The 12413-nt window shown below is 36.5% G+C and overlaps 1 protein-coding gene across 4 annotated transcripts; it reads right to left on the bottom strand.

The window, feature by feature from the left end:
- Positions 1-375: 375 nt before the first annotated feature.
- LOC106910706 (uncharacterized) lies at positions 376-11261 on the bottom strand. Of its 4 annotated transcripts, none has more exons than XM_088015278.1 (20): positions 11139-11261; positions 10035-10095; positions 9443-9592; positions 9267-9325; positions 7280-7354; positions 6741-6821; positions 6414-6515; positions 5655-5729; positions 5263-5343; positions 4936-5037; positions 4175-4249; positions 3638-3718; positions 2878-2979; positions 2676-2771; positions 2466-2573; positions 2217-2321; positions 1608-1688; positions 1069-1164; positions 894-989; positions 376-805 (listed from the first exon to the last, which is right to left on the bottom strand). In XM_088015278.1, exons 1-20 carry the CDS (start codon positions 11163-11165, stop codon positions 716-718), a joined length of 1743 nt encoding a protein of 580 aa, XP_087871404.1. In that variant the 5' UTR covers positions 11166-11261; the 3' UTR covers positions 376-715. The 4 variants fall into 4 exon arrangements, with proteins under 4 accessions (XP_087871404.1, XP_087871402.1, XP_087871403.1 ...); XM_088015276.1 differs by having other exon boundaries at positions 1608-1691; positions 11139-11260; XM_088015277.1 differs by having other exon boundaries at positions 1608-1691; positions 9267-9322; positions 11139-11260.
- Positions 11262-12413: the final 1152 nt, after the last annotated feature.

Below are 12413 nucleotides of genomic sequence, written 5' to 3'. Positions count from 1 at the left end.
TGTCTTTTGTTCTTCAGCGTGTGGACGTCTGGTGTGTCTGTGGTTCTGCTCAGACCAACAGGATGTTCTGAAGAGGTTGGAAGAAACAGTTTGATCTGATAAACGGTAAATGCAGTTTGACTCACAGTGTTGGTGAAGATTCTGGACCACAGCCGCTCATGAACATTCGAGCACCACTCTAAAAACATGTGAAACTATTTATTTTGACAGTTCAGACAACAAATTTACCATAATACTTGTACATAAGTGCAGTGGAAACCATGTTTGCACCACTTTGGACAAGAAAAATAATGCACAGCTTTGATTGGTTGCTTTACAGATGTTTAGGTTTGTTAAACTCTGCATTGCATTGATTTAAATGTTCACACTGTCAGATAAAACTAAAGTACATTTTTATTTGACAACAAAGACATTTTGTTGTAGCATGAAACACAACTGGAAACTTTAAATTTAAGTAAAATGATCCAAACCAGATTTGTGTCTTTTAGATAACAAAAGATAATAAATATTGTGTCAAAATAATTACATTTATACAGTTTCTGATAACTTTGTTTGGCTAAAATATATACAACAAAAGAAACTCAATGTATCACACCATCACCTAATTAAATAATGTGGTTAAATTGACTGGTATTAAAAATACCAGTTTCAGAGTTTTTATTAACTAACTGGTGAAGTTCAGTTTATCTAAAATACTATTGAATATATAGTTTTATCAATCCTCGACATAGATTTCCTCTTCCTCTGCCGATGCTGAAACGTCTTCAGAGGTTTTAGATTCTGCTTCTTTTTGGATTGTTTTCAGCTGGAGAAGGAAAAATGATGTAGATTCACTGACTTGGTCATTTAAAACTTGATCTAGTGTAGAGAATCGTTCTGAAACCGAAGCAAACCTCGTTCTCCTTGTTTTCATATTCCTTCCTCAGACCCTGCAGGTCTCTGTCAAGCTCCTCCCTCCACTCTCGCTCCTCTGCGATTATCCTCTTAAACTGTAATGAAGTGAGACATTTAATTTATCATCAGCTATGACAGCATGAAGCTGAGGGACCTGCAGGGTTCCTGTCTCACCTCCTGGTTGTATCTCTGCTTCAGTTCAGCCAGCTGAGCCTCCAGCTGCTGGTTCTTCTCTGTCAGAGCCTCAGACTGAGCCTGGGCGACTTCCAGCTGGGAAACAAGATGCAGAAAAGCATAAAAATACAAAACAAGAATCAGAAAATATAAATCTAAGTCATATAATTTATTTTAAATATCAGTTGTCGGAATAAATCTGTTTTTCATTGACCTCAATTATTGTAGGAAGAATAGCTCCCTCTAGTGGAGGAAACATTTCATATAATGGTCGCAGATAAAAACTTTATGAAAGAAGAAACGAATCATTCCTTCTTTATGACAACAATTACCAGGCGTTTCTTGATTAATTGGTGAATAAATAGTTTTTGGCTCATATATTTCTTTTGGAGAAAATGTGCTTGTGAAATAAAAATGTTAAAATGTTAAATGTGATGAGACGCTAACCCTCCTAATGTGTGAGGATCTTGGTGACAATTTGAACAAATCTTCTGAAATATGTAGTTTCAACAGAATATAAAGACATGAACATGTTTTGCCTCGTTGCGCAGCTCCGTCGTCTCTGACATCATGCTGTCCAGGTTTGGCTCCTCGGCTGCAGATTCTTCAGGGTTTTTCTGCTGCTGCCATCAGACAGAGGGATGGATGTTGATTTCAGCACAAAAATAACTTTTCCTAATAGACCTTCACATATTGATACCTGAAAAACAACTTTTAATGCCATTATAATTATTTTTATTTTGCTGTTCCCTTAAAAGTTTCTGCTCGTAAAGCTTGAATTGATCTATTTCATGTTTTAGATTTAAACACTGATCTGAGCTGTTTAAAAGTGTTTCTCTCCCAGAAGGAGAAACTACTGACATTCACTTTTTACTTTTCTTCTACAGGAACTTAAATGACTTTTTTTCTCTCCACTGTCAGGGTTTGTAAATTGCTTCAAGACAAGTTTTCTTCTGAATTGGCGCCACATAAATATGCTGATTTTTTCTCTTATAACTGAAACATGATGTAGCAACAGGTTCTTTACCTGCACTTTGGAAATAAAACAACAAACTGGACTCATGCAGCTCTGATAAATATTTTAATTTTGAGTTTAGTCTGCAGAGACTGTGAAACGTTATTGTAAAAGCTATAAGAAGAGGTTGTACCTCGTTGTTATGGTTCTGCAGCTCCTTCATCAACACCTGCTGGGACTCTTCTGTCTTCCTCAGCATCTCATGGAGATTTTCAACCTTTTCTGAAAAAACCTTCAGCTAAGAGAATGAAAAATGGAGGTAACATACTTTCAGAAAACATAAAACTTAGACAACTTCCTGCCATTAAGAGTTTTATCTCTGTAGATTAGAAACTTTGCTTGTGTGCATCAAAAAGCCTTGAGTTTGGTGAAAACATAAAACCTTTTGGCTTTTGCTGTCCAGCTCTGTTTTCAGCTCCTGCAGGGATTTTTCAGCGTCTTCCCTCTTTTGCTGTTCAGCCTTCAGCTGCTGCAGGACGTCAGCTTCAGACTGATGGAACAGAAACAGCAGAGTAAAACGTTCAGTTTCTGTCCGTTTTTACGCTTCAAGGACCAGAATCAGTGATTTGAAACAGAACAAAGTGACTTTTACCTCCTTGTTGTCGTCTTTCTTAACTTCAGTCAGCTTTTTCTCTAAGTCCTTCTTCTCCTTGATCAGAGACTCGGCTTCACGCTTGGATTCTTGTAGCTGCACCACCGGAAGCAGAAAACGTTCTTATAGTTAAAGCCTAATTGTTTTCTATACAGTTTTAAGAGCCGTTTGTTCATTTAGCAACAGAAGGAAAAGGACCAACCAGGCTCTGCTGCTCCTCAGTCATTTTCTTCAGTTTCTCAGTGATCAAATTCACTTCTTGTTCTTTCTGCCACAGTTTATTGTCAGTCTGCTGACGGCTGGCCTGAGGCAAACAGAAAGAAATGATGTTGAGCTTTTAGGTTGTCTTCACATCTACAAACCAAACTAAAACTCTATTGTAGTTTTGTTACTTTAAAAAGACTATTGTCCCCTTTAAGATTCATTTTTGGCTTTTTGGTTCAACCACATCATTGCTTTATCTGTCATGATGTGTGGTGGTTCGGTGAGGAGGAGAGACGCCGAGACCCAGGTTATGGTGAGAAGATGATGATTTAATGATGAAGAAGCTCATACAACAGTCCGAGTCAGGCAGCAGGGCAGGAGACAAGCGCACAGCTAGGATGCCGGTAGCAACTGACTGATAGAATTAGCATGTGAGCAAACTCTAACCAGGACTAGCAGTTCCACTGGAGAGAGCGTAGACGGCGTAATACATCCGTTTATCCGTACGACAAACTGAGACATATGACAAGGACCCGACAACACAGACAACAGGTGAGACTAAATACACACGGGGTAATCAAGGGAATGAGACACACCTGGGAACAATCAACGGGGAGGACAGGACAGAGACTCGCATGGAAACAGAATCACACAGAAAAACTCAAAGCTAAACACACAGAAACACGGATCATGACATTATCATGAAATAGAGAAAACTCAGGATCTGTCCAGGTAGAAAACGAAGCTCGCTCTCTGACCTCCAGATCTCTTCTTGCAGTTTCCAGCTCTTTCTCCAGCTGTTTTTGAAGGACGTCACTTTTTTCCAAACGATCTTCCAGCTGAGGACACAGAAAGATAAAATACATTTTATTACTCATGAGAACAAGACACACAAGAATGCTTAGACTTTGACTTGCAAAACTTATTAATAACACCACAGTTTTACCCTGATATGTGAAGAATCCAAAATGAATTTTCATGAAGTTATTTCTGGCTGCAGGTGTTTACAGCTTTTCATGGAACAATCCTGGTTTTTTGTTTGTTTATCTAAAATCAAACCAATTTGATATGAAACAAGACATTTTCTTTTAAGTGACTAAAAAGATGTAAAGTCTGATTTGTTACCAGCTGCTGTTTTATACACTAAATGTATTAAAATGAGCTAAAACCAAAATAGCTGGAGGTACTTCAGTGTTTGTAGTTCAAACAGTGTGAATATCACAGAGCAGTGATGTTTACACCGGGTGTTTCAGTGTGTGTGCGTGTGTGTGTGTGTGTGTGTGTGTGTGTGTTACTTTGTTTCTCCAGATCGTCATGACGACACTCTTCAGTTGATCCAGGCAGACCTGGCTTCTCTGATTCGTCTTTGCCTTTGGCAAAAATCAGAGAGGAGAAGCTGAAAACTGACAGCTTTAGACACTTCAGTTCATTTCATTCATCTGCTGGTTACAAAAATGAATCATTTGCAGAAAGGCAACAGATTCAGTTCAAATGCCAATGTAATCCTAAACTGATCCCAGATTCACAGAGTTCAGCTAAATTCAGATGCAACCAGAGTCCAACACATGTTCTGCAGCGGCACTGATGTTTCCCCATAAATCTGCAGCTTCATGTTCAGTTTTTTTAAACTTTTCCCATGATCCCTTATGGCCGATACGCATCATCACTAGTTGTTTCTCAGCATAATCCTTCCTGATTTAAATCACGTCTTTGTTTCATCCAGAAGCAACACATTCAGCCCAGAGGAGAAATATGGGAGGCTAAACAAGCAAAAACTAACAGCTGTTTATTTTTCCTCTTAATATGTTAAAAACATTCATGCTTAATATGAAGATTCAGACATTGGCATTCTCTTTACACAGAAACAAGTTTATAACATAGTTTGCATGAATAAAGACTTTATGCTGTAAAAATTATTATATTACAAACGCATTTGTAATATAATAATACAGATAACATCACAAACAGAAGATGTTCTTATAATTAAAGCCTAATTGTTTTCTATACAGTTTTAAGAGCCGTTTGTTCATTTAGCAACAGAAGGAAAAGGACCAACCAGGCTCTGCTGCTCCTCAGTCATTTTCTTCAGTTTCTCAGTGATCAAATTCACTTCTTGTTCTTTCTGCCACAGTTTTCTGTCAGTCTGCTGACGGCTGGCCTGAGGCAAACAGAAAGAAATGATGTTGAGCTTTTAGGTTGTCTTCACATCCACAAACCAAACTAAAACTCTACTGTAGTTTTGTTACTTTAAAAAGACTATTGTCCCCTTTAAGATTCATTTTTGGCTTTTTGGTTCAACCAAACTGTTTCACATCATTGCTTTATCATGAAATAGAGAAAACTCAGGATCTGTCCAGGTAGAAAACGAAGCTCGCTCTCTGACCTCCAGATCTCTTCTTGCAGTTTCCAGCTCTTTCTCCAGCTGTTTTTGAAGGACGTCACTTTTTTCCAAACGATCTTCCAGCTGAGGACACAGAAAGATAAAATATGTTTTATTACTCATGAGAACAAGACACACAAGAATGCTTAGACTTTGACTTGCAAAACTTATTAATAACACCACAATTTTACCCTGATATGTGAAGAATCCAAAATGAGCTAAAACCAAAATAGCTGGAGGTACTTCAGTGTTTGTAGTTCAAACAGTGTGAATATCACAGAGCAGTGATGTTTACACTGGGTGCTTTAGTGTGTGTGTGTGTGTGTGTGTGTGTGTGTGTGCGTGCGTGCGTGCGTGCGTGCGTGCGTGCGTGCGTGTGTGTGTGTGTGTGTTACTTTGTTTCTCCAGATCGTCGTGACGACACTCTTCAGTTGACCCAGGCAGACCTGGCTTCTCTGATTCGTCTTTGCCTTCGGCAAAAATCAGAGGAGAAGCTGAAAACTGACAGCTTTAGACACTTCAGTTCATTTCATTCATCTGCTGGTTACAAAAATGAATCATTTGGAGAAAGGCAACAGATTCAGTTCAAATGCCAATGTAATCCTAAACTGATCCCACATTCACAGAGTTCAGTTAAATTCAGATGCAACCAGAGTCCAACACATGTTCTGCAGCGGCACTGATGTTTCCCCATAAATCTGCAGCTTCATGTTCAGTTTTTTTAAACTTTTCCCATGATCCCTTATGGCCGATACGCATCATCACTAGTTGTTTCTCAGCATAATCCTTCCTGATTTAAATCACGTCTTTGTTTCATCCAGAAGCAACACATTCAGCCCAGAGCAGAAATATGGGAGGCTAAACAAGCAAAAACTAACAGCTGTTTATTTTTCCTCTTAATATGTTAAAAACATTCATGCTTAATATGAAGATTCAGACATTGGCATTCTCTTTACACAGAAACACGTTTATAACATAGTTTGTATGAATAAAGACTTTATGCTGTAAAAATTATTATATTACAAACGCATTTGTAACATAATAATACAGATAATATCACAAACAGAAGATGTTCTTATAATTAAAGCCTAATTGTTTTCTATACAGTTTTAAGAGCCGTTTGTTCATTTAGCAACAGAAGGAAAAGGACCAACCAGGCTCTGCTGCTCCTCAGTCATTTTCTTCAGTTTCTCAGTGATCAAATTCACTTCTTGTTCTTTCTGCCACAGTTTTCTGTCAGTCTGCTGACGGCTGGCCTGAGGCAAACAGAAAGAAATGATGTTGAGCTTTTAGGTTGTCTTCACATCTACAAACCAAACAAAAACTCTATTGTAGTTTTGTTACTTTAAAAAGACTATTGTCCCCTTTAAGATTCATTTTTGGCTTTTTGGTTCAACCAAACTGTTTCACATCATTGCTTTATCATGAAATAGAGAAAACTCAGGATCTGTCCAGGTAGAAAACGAAGCTCGCTCTCTGACCTCCAGATCTCTTCTTGCAGTTTCCAGCTCTTTCTCCAGCTGTTTTTGAAGGACGTCACTTTTTTCCAAACGATCTTCCAGCTGAGGACACAGAAAGATAAAATATGTTTTATTACTCATGAGAACAAGACACACAAGAATGCTTAGACTTTGACTTGCAAAACTTATTAATAACACCACAGTTTTACCCTGATATGTGAAGAATCCAAAATGAATTTTCATGAAGTTATTTCTGGCTGCAGGTGTTTACAGCTTTTAATGGAACAATCCTGGTTTTTTGTTTGTTTATCTAAAATCAAACCAATTTGATATGAAACAAGACATTTTCTTTTAAGTGACTAAAAAGATGTAAAGTCTGATTTGTTACCAGCTGCTGTTTTATACACTAAATGTATTAAAATGAGCTAAATCCAAAATAGCTGGAGGTACTTCAGTGTTTGTAGTTCAAACAGTGTGAATATCACAGAGCAGTGATGTTTACACCGGGTGTTTCAGTGTGTGTGTGTGTGTGGGTGTGTGTGTGTGTGTGTGTGTGTTACTTTGTTTCTCCAGATCGTTGTGACGACACTCTTCAGTTGATCCAGGCAGACCTGGCTTCTCTGATTCGTCTTTGCCTTCGGCAAAAATCAGAGGAGAAGCTGAAAACTGACAGCTTTAGACACTTCAGTTCATTTCATTCATCTGCTGGTTACAAAAATGAATCATTTGGAGAAAGGCAACAGATTCAGTTCAAATGCCAATGTAATCCTAAACTGATCCCAGATTCACAGAGTTCAGTTAAATTCAGATGCAACCAGAGTCCAACACATGTTCTGCAGCGGCACTGATGTTTCCCCATAAATCTGCAGCTTCATGTTCAGTTTTTTTAAACTTTTCCCATGATCCCTTATGGCCGATACGCATCATCACTAGTTGTTTCTCAGCATAATCCTTCCTGATTTAAATCATGTCTCTGTTTCATCCAGAATCAACACATTCAGCCCAGAGGAGAAATATGGGAGGCTAAACAAGCAAAAACTAACAGCTATGTTTATTTTTTTCTCTTAATATGTTAAAAAGATTCATGCTTAATATGAAGATTCAAAGACTCTGATTTTCTCTTTACACTTAAACAATCAGTAACATTTAGTAAAATGTTTGCTTGAATAAAGACTTTCTTTATGCTGTAAAAAATATTATATTAGTTTTACATCTAATATAATAATTATTATATTGTATTTGTGACATTAACACCTGAACCCCAAAAAAAGGCTTTAACAGAAGCAAAATTACAGAAGTTTTTACAGCAAATTTCACTTTACATTTGTTTTTATTGTTGTTTTTTTTAATGGGAGATGCAAAAATATATCCACATAGACAAAAAAAAGTCAGACAGAAAACAATTATTTTCCCACTTAATATATTAAACTTTAAAGTCTTTAAGAAATGTAGTTTAAAAAAATGGGTAAACACAATTTAATTATTTTTTTTTCTCTTTTTCCAACTAAATATTTTTATTTTGACAAATTTTAAAATGTGCAAAGTGTCTTTGTGATGTAGAATGTAAAAAATAATAATACAGAAAAATAAAAAAACTGTTTTGTTTTTGTTAACAGTATTTGTATTAAAAATGAAAATAAACCTGAGTAAACTGCAACACTCCCATTTGAACGCTAGATTGAGCAGTGGTAACAGAGTTCAGAGGTCATCAGCCAAACTGAAGCCTCCTGTCATTTTATTTACTCTGTGCATCGTCTCGTTCTCAGCCGGGTCATTGTTTGCTGAAACTGTTTGGTTTACAGTAAAACCTCAGTGAGCGATCAGCCTTGACTTTTAGCTAAATCAGGCCGAGCAGAACCGTTTACTCCTGGAGCAACATGAAATGTGGACAGAATGATTTAAAATAGCTGAGTCATGGTACCAGTTTACTACAGAAGGAAGGGAATCCTGAGATTTAAGGCAGACGGAGTCATGGCGGGTGAACTTCAGCAAATAAACCAGCCATCCTGCAGAAAGTCCTTCTCTGTTTAAATAGTTTTATTGTTTGTTTTTTTAAGAGAACTCTATTTCCATTTCATTCAGCTAAATTGCATAGTTTATGCATAGAAATTTGTATAAAATATGAAATTTGGACAACCATTTTAACATTTTGATTATTAAACATATCAAATTGTCTCAATGCAAGATTACGTTAAGTTAGTAATTATAATTATTTATATATTCTACTACAGAGAAAATTAAAAATTAAATGATCAGAATAAAGCCATAATATTTCAACTTTATTCTTGTAATATAATGACTTTACTCTCATATTTTGATTCGTATGGACCTCATTCTCTGTGCATTCAGTGTTAATTTGATAGATTTTCCTTCTTCTTCCTGGGATTATATTTAGTAATAAAATGCAAACAATAGAATAATTACCCCCCTGTAGGTAACATTGCCTTCAGGTCCCATAACAGCTGATCTAGACGTTTCTGCAGATCAACGTTTAATTTCTTTGTTTCTGTTACTTTCTAATAGGTCATAAAACATTTTTCCACTCACATGAGTCTTCTGTGTCTCTTTACCTCCTACAGTGCCGAGTGCATCACCTTCACTTACTTCTGTCAGAAACATATTTCATGTCAGGACACGCAGCTAGAAATGCCTGTGCATCATTATTCACCTGTTTGGACAAAACATCACATTTATCATGTTTTCCTACAGCATCTTGCAGTTACCGGAGGATTTGCTGTTTGGGGTTCGGTTCCATCTGTATGCCACAAAGACGGCCGAGAGGACGGACATAAAGGTAGCTGCCACTCCCACTGGAACCACACAGGGAAACAAGTCCTGGTGGAGAACATGAAGGAATTCCTCCACAAAATGATCTAGAAATGAGAGAAACAGAGAAAAAACTAAATTTAGCAAAACACTCTTCTTTTAATGACAGTTAACTTCTAATTGAAATCATCATTATATTCTCAGAAACAGTTCACATATAAATGAACATGAATCTTTCCAACACATTAGCTGGTTTAGCCTTGATATAAATAGCATCACTAGTTAGCATTAGTGCTAAGAAATTGTGCACAAATACCGAGTTGCACCAGTAGGTGGCACTTTTGAGTTCTGCAAAGTTGCAAAAGAGGGAGAAAAGAGTTTGAGTTTGAGAAAAGAAAGAAAAGGTGTAAAATGATCAGTAGAAAATGTGAAAAGGTACCAGGCCAAACAGGTTTAGTATGTAATCATGGATGAAAGTTTAAATGAAGACATAAAGCCTAAAGCTGAATGTTGAGCTCAAACTGACGAACCCTGACTGCAGACGTTTACCTGTGGACACAGGTAGGCTTTGGATGACACCTGCTACGAACTCTTTTAGACTCATATCCACCTGTGAACAAAGAAGAGAGAAAATATCTATTATCTTCATAAACACATCAGACTTTACATGATAAAGTCACGGCTGGTGCAGAGCTTTAAATATTTCACCTGGTTTATTTGTTAGGTTAGTTTCAGGATATTTCAACTTGATGCTTGTTGTCTCAATTCCTACTATCTCGTTTTAACAACATCTCAAAAAATTGCTGCTGTGATGTTTACAGATAATTAAACTATAAGGTCAGGAATGTTAACATAAAATGTACAATTCTCATTTTCAAAAACGTTTATTTGGGAAAAACAAAATGTTGTTTTTTAAAGTAAAATTCAACCTGCCATGTTAGAAGCCCTTCTTTTGTTGGAAGTAATGTGGGTATTTTCACAGTATGAATATGGCAACATACTGTTATTTATTTAATTTAAAAACAAATAATTTGATAAAGCTACTTTAAAAAAACACCACTTTCTAATGTGCTTGTATTGTTATGTTTTTGGTGCAAACAAAACCTTTAGTGGATTTGTTTGTTGTGGTGTCTGATTTAGCAGTTATCTGAAATCTGTAAATATGCTGATGGAGGCTGTAAAATCAGTAAATTAATGTTTCAATTTGTTCTGACTAAATAATAAAACCAGCAAGTGAAATAAATAAATAAGATATTAGGTTTCAGGAACTTTTACACAGATTACATTTGTTCACAAATGAATCTGAAATAGTGAAGTTCTTACCAAAGTAGTAAGAAAATGAGAATGAATATCATGAACTAAATGAACCAAAAATTCAGTCAATCAGAGATATGAACCCATTTATTAGTGTTAAACAAAATAAAAATAGTTTTTCTATTTTAGATTTCTGAATGTTTAATTGTTTTTCTTTATCGTTTCTCTTTATTCCTCTGCGGTTGATCTGCAGGTTAGTGAAACTCAGTCACTATAAAACAAATATTAAAGAATCCAACATGAGTTTCATAATCAATATATCAGCACTGATTAGTTTCTTATTGCGAACATTAATTTTGATGATTTGTTTTCCGTATTATCACCATAAAAATAACACACCTTACCTCCAGGATGAGACCGATCCATCTCACGTCGTAACTTTGATTCTTCAGCTTTTATACAGCAGATGAAAAGAAAGCAGAGCTCCTTCTGGTAACAGCGGCCCAGTTTCCTCAGAACTGAACCAGATTCTGCTGAAGGAATCTGTTTTGCTTCGCCATCATTAGGATGAAACTCTTTCATCAGAGAAACTGGTTGGACAGCTGCTGCTGCTGGTATGAGGAAATAAATGTCCTTACCTCAGTTCACGCTTTGCAAAGATGATTACAGCTCATAAAACACATTATGCAAATTAATCTGATAAATATGCTGGCACAAGCATTAAAAAAGATCAGTGTAAGACATGATAATGCAGAGTTAAATGTTTTTATGGCAGGAAATAGGCAGTTACATCACTTCCTGCCACTTTATGAATGCTGACTGTGCATAGAATGAAATAAAAGTCAGATATTCATATTTCTAATTGCTCAGTATTTCCCCATTTAGTCTTGTAAAGTAAATTATTATGACTGAGAGTCTTTTTTGTGTAGTTTTTAAAACTTTTGAGTTTTTTTGTGTGAATCTTTAAACCTGATGCTGCTTTTAAACCTGAACTTCCCATTTTCACAACAAACAAAGTTTTTTTTATTTCTAATATTAATGCATAAGTTTGAAGTGAACAGCAGTATATGGTGTTTTTTCATTGACTCTGTAGTTAATTAAGTTATAATTACTATTAGTATCATTTCTGTCCAGTGTCTTGGCCTCAGCCTGCAGAAATGCTGTGAAACACAGTAAGGAACCTGGACTGATGACAGGACATGGAGTTCAGAGGGAATAATGTGAGGCTTCTTTCACCATTTTCTCTTTAAAACTGGTCCCACTTCATTCCATGGTCTTCAGATTAAATCAGTTTCCTGTTTCAGTGGAAAAAACAGGTAATTTAATCTTTCTGTCTTTCATTTTTACTCTTCTGGAGAATGTCAGCAGAAAGAAATGAAAGCTTATCTCATCTCCATCAAACAAGCATGACTTCATCTGCACAGCAGGAAAAACAAAGTCTGTTGTCTTAGAGCACCAGGAGCGTGGCAGCGCTGGGCCCCATCAGGCACCGACTGGTCCCACAGCTGCTCAGCTGTTTCCTCTGACCTTAACTCCTTCACTGTTAAATTAGGAATGTTTTTTTTCCTTACTTGTGAAACGTAACACCACCGGATTTTAGGATTTCTGAAATGAAAACCTTCCATCGAGGCTCCGTTTGTCTCACATCCAGACAGGAAATCCTCTCAGATTCTC

The sequence above is a fragment of the Poecilia mexicana genome, unplaced genomic scaffold (assembly GCF_051168715.1).
Source record: "Poecilia mexicana isolate PSO_F unplaced genomic scaffold, ASM5116871v1 scaffold_18, whole genome shotgun sequence".
NCBI lineage: Eukaryota > Metazoa > Chordata > Actinopteri > Cyprinodontiformes > Poeciliidae > Poecilia > Poecilia mexicana.
The sequence above is the reverse complement of the archived record's forward strand: the minus strand, read 5'-3'. Positions and strand labels throughout refer to the sequence as shown.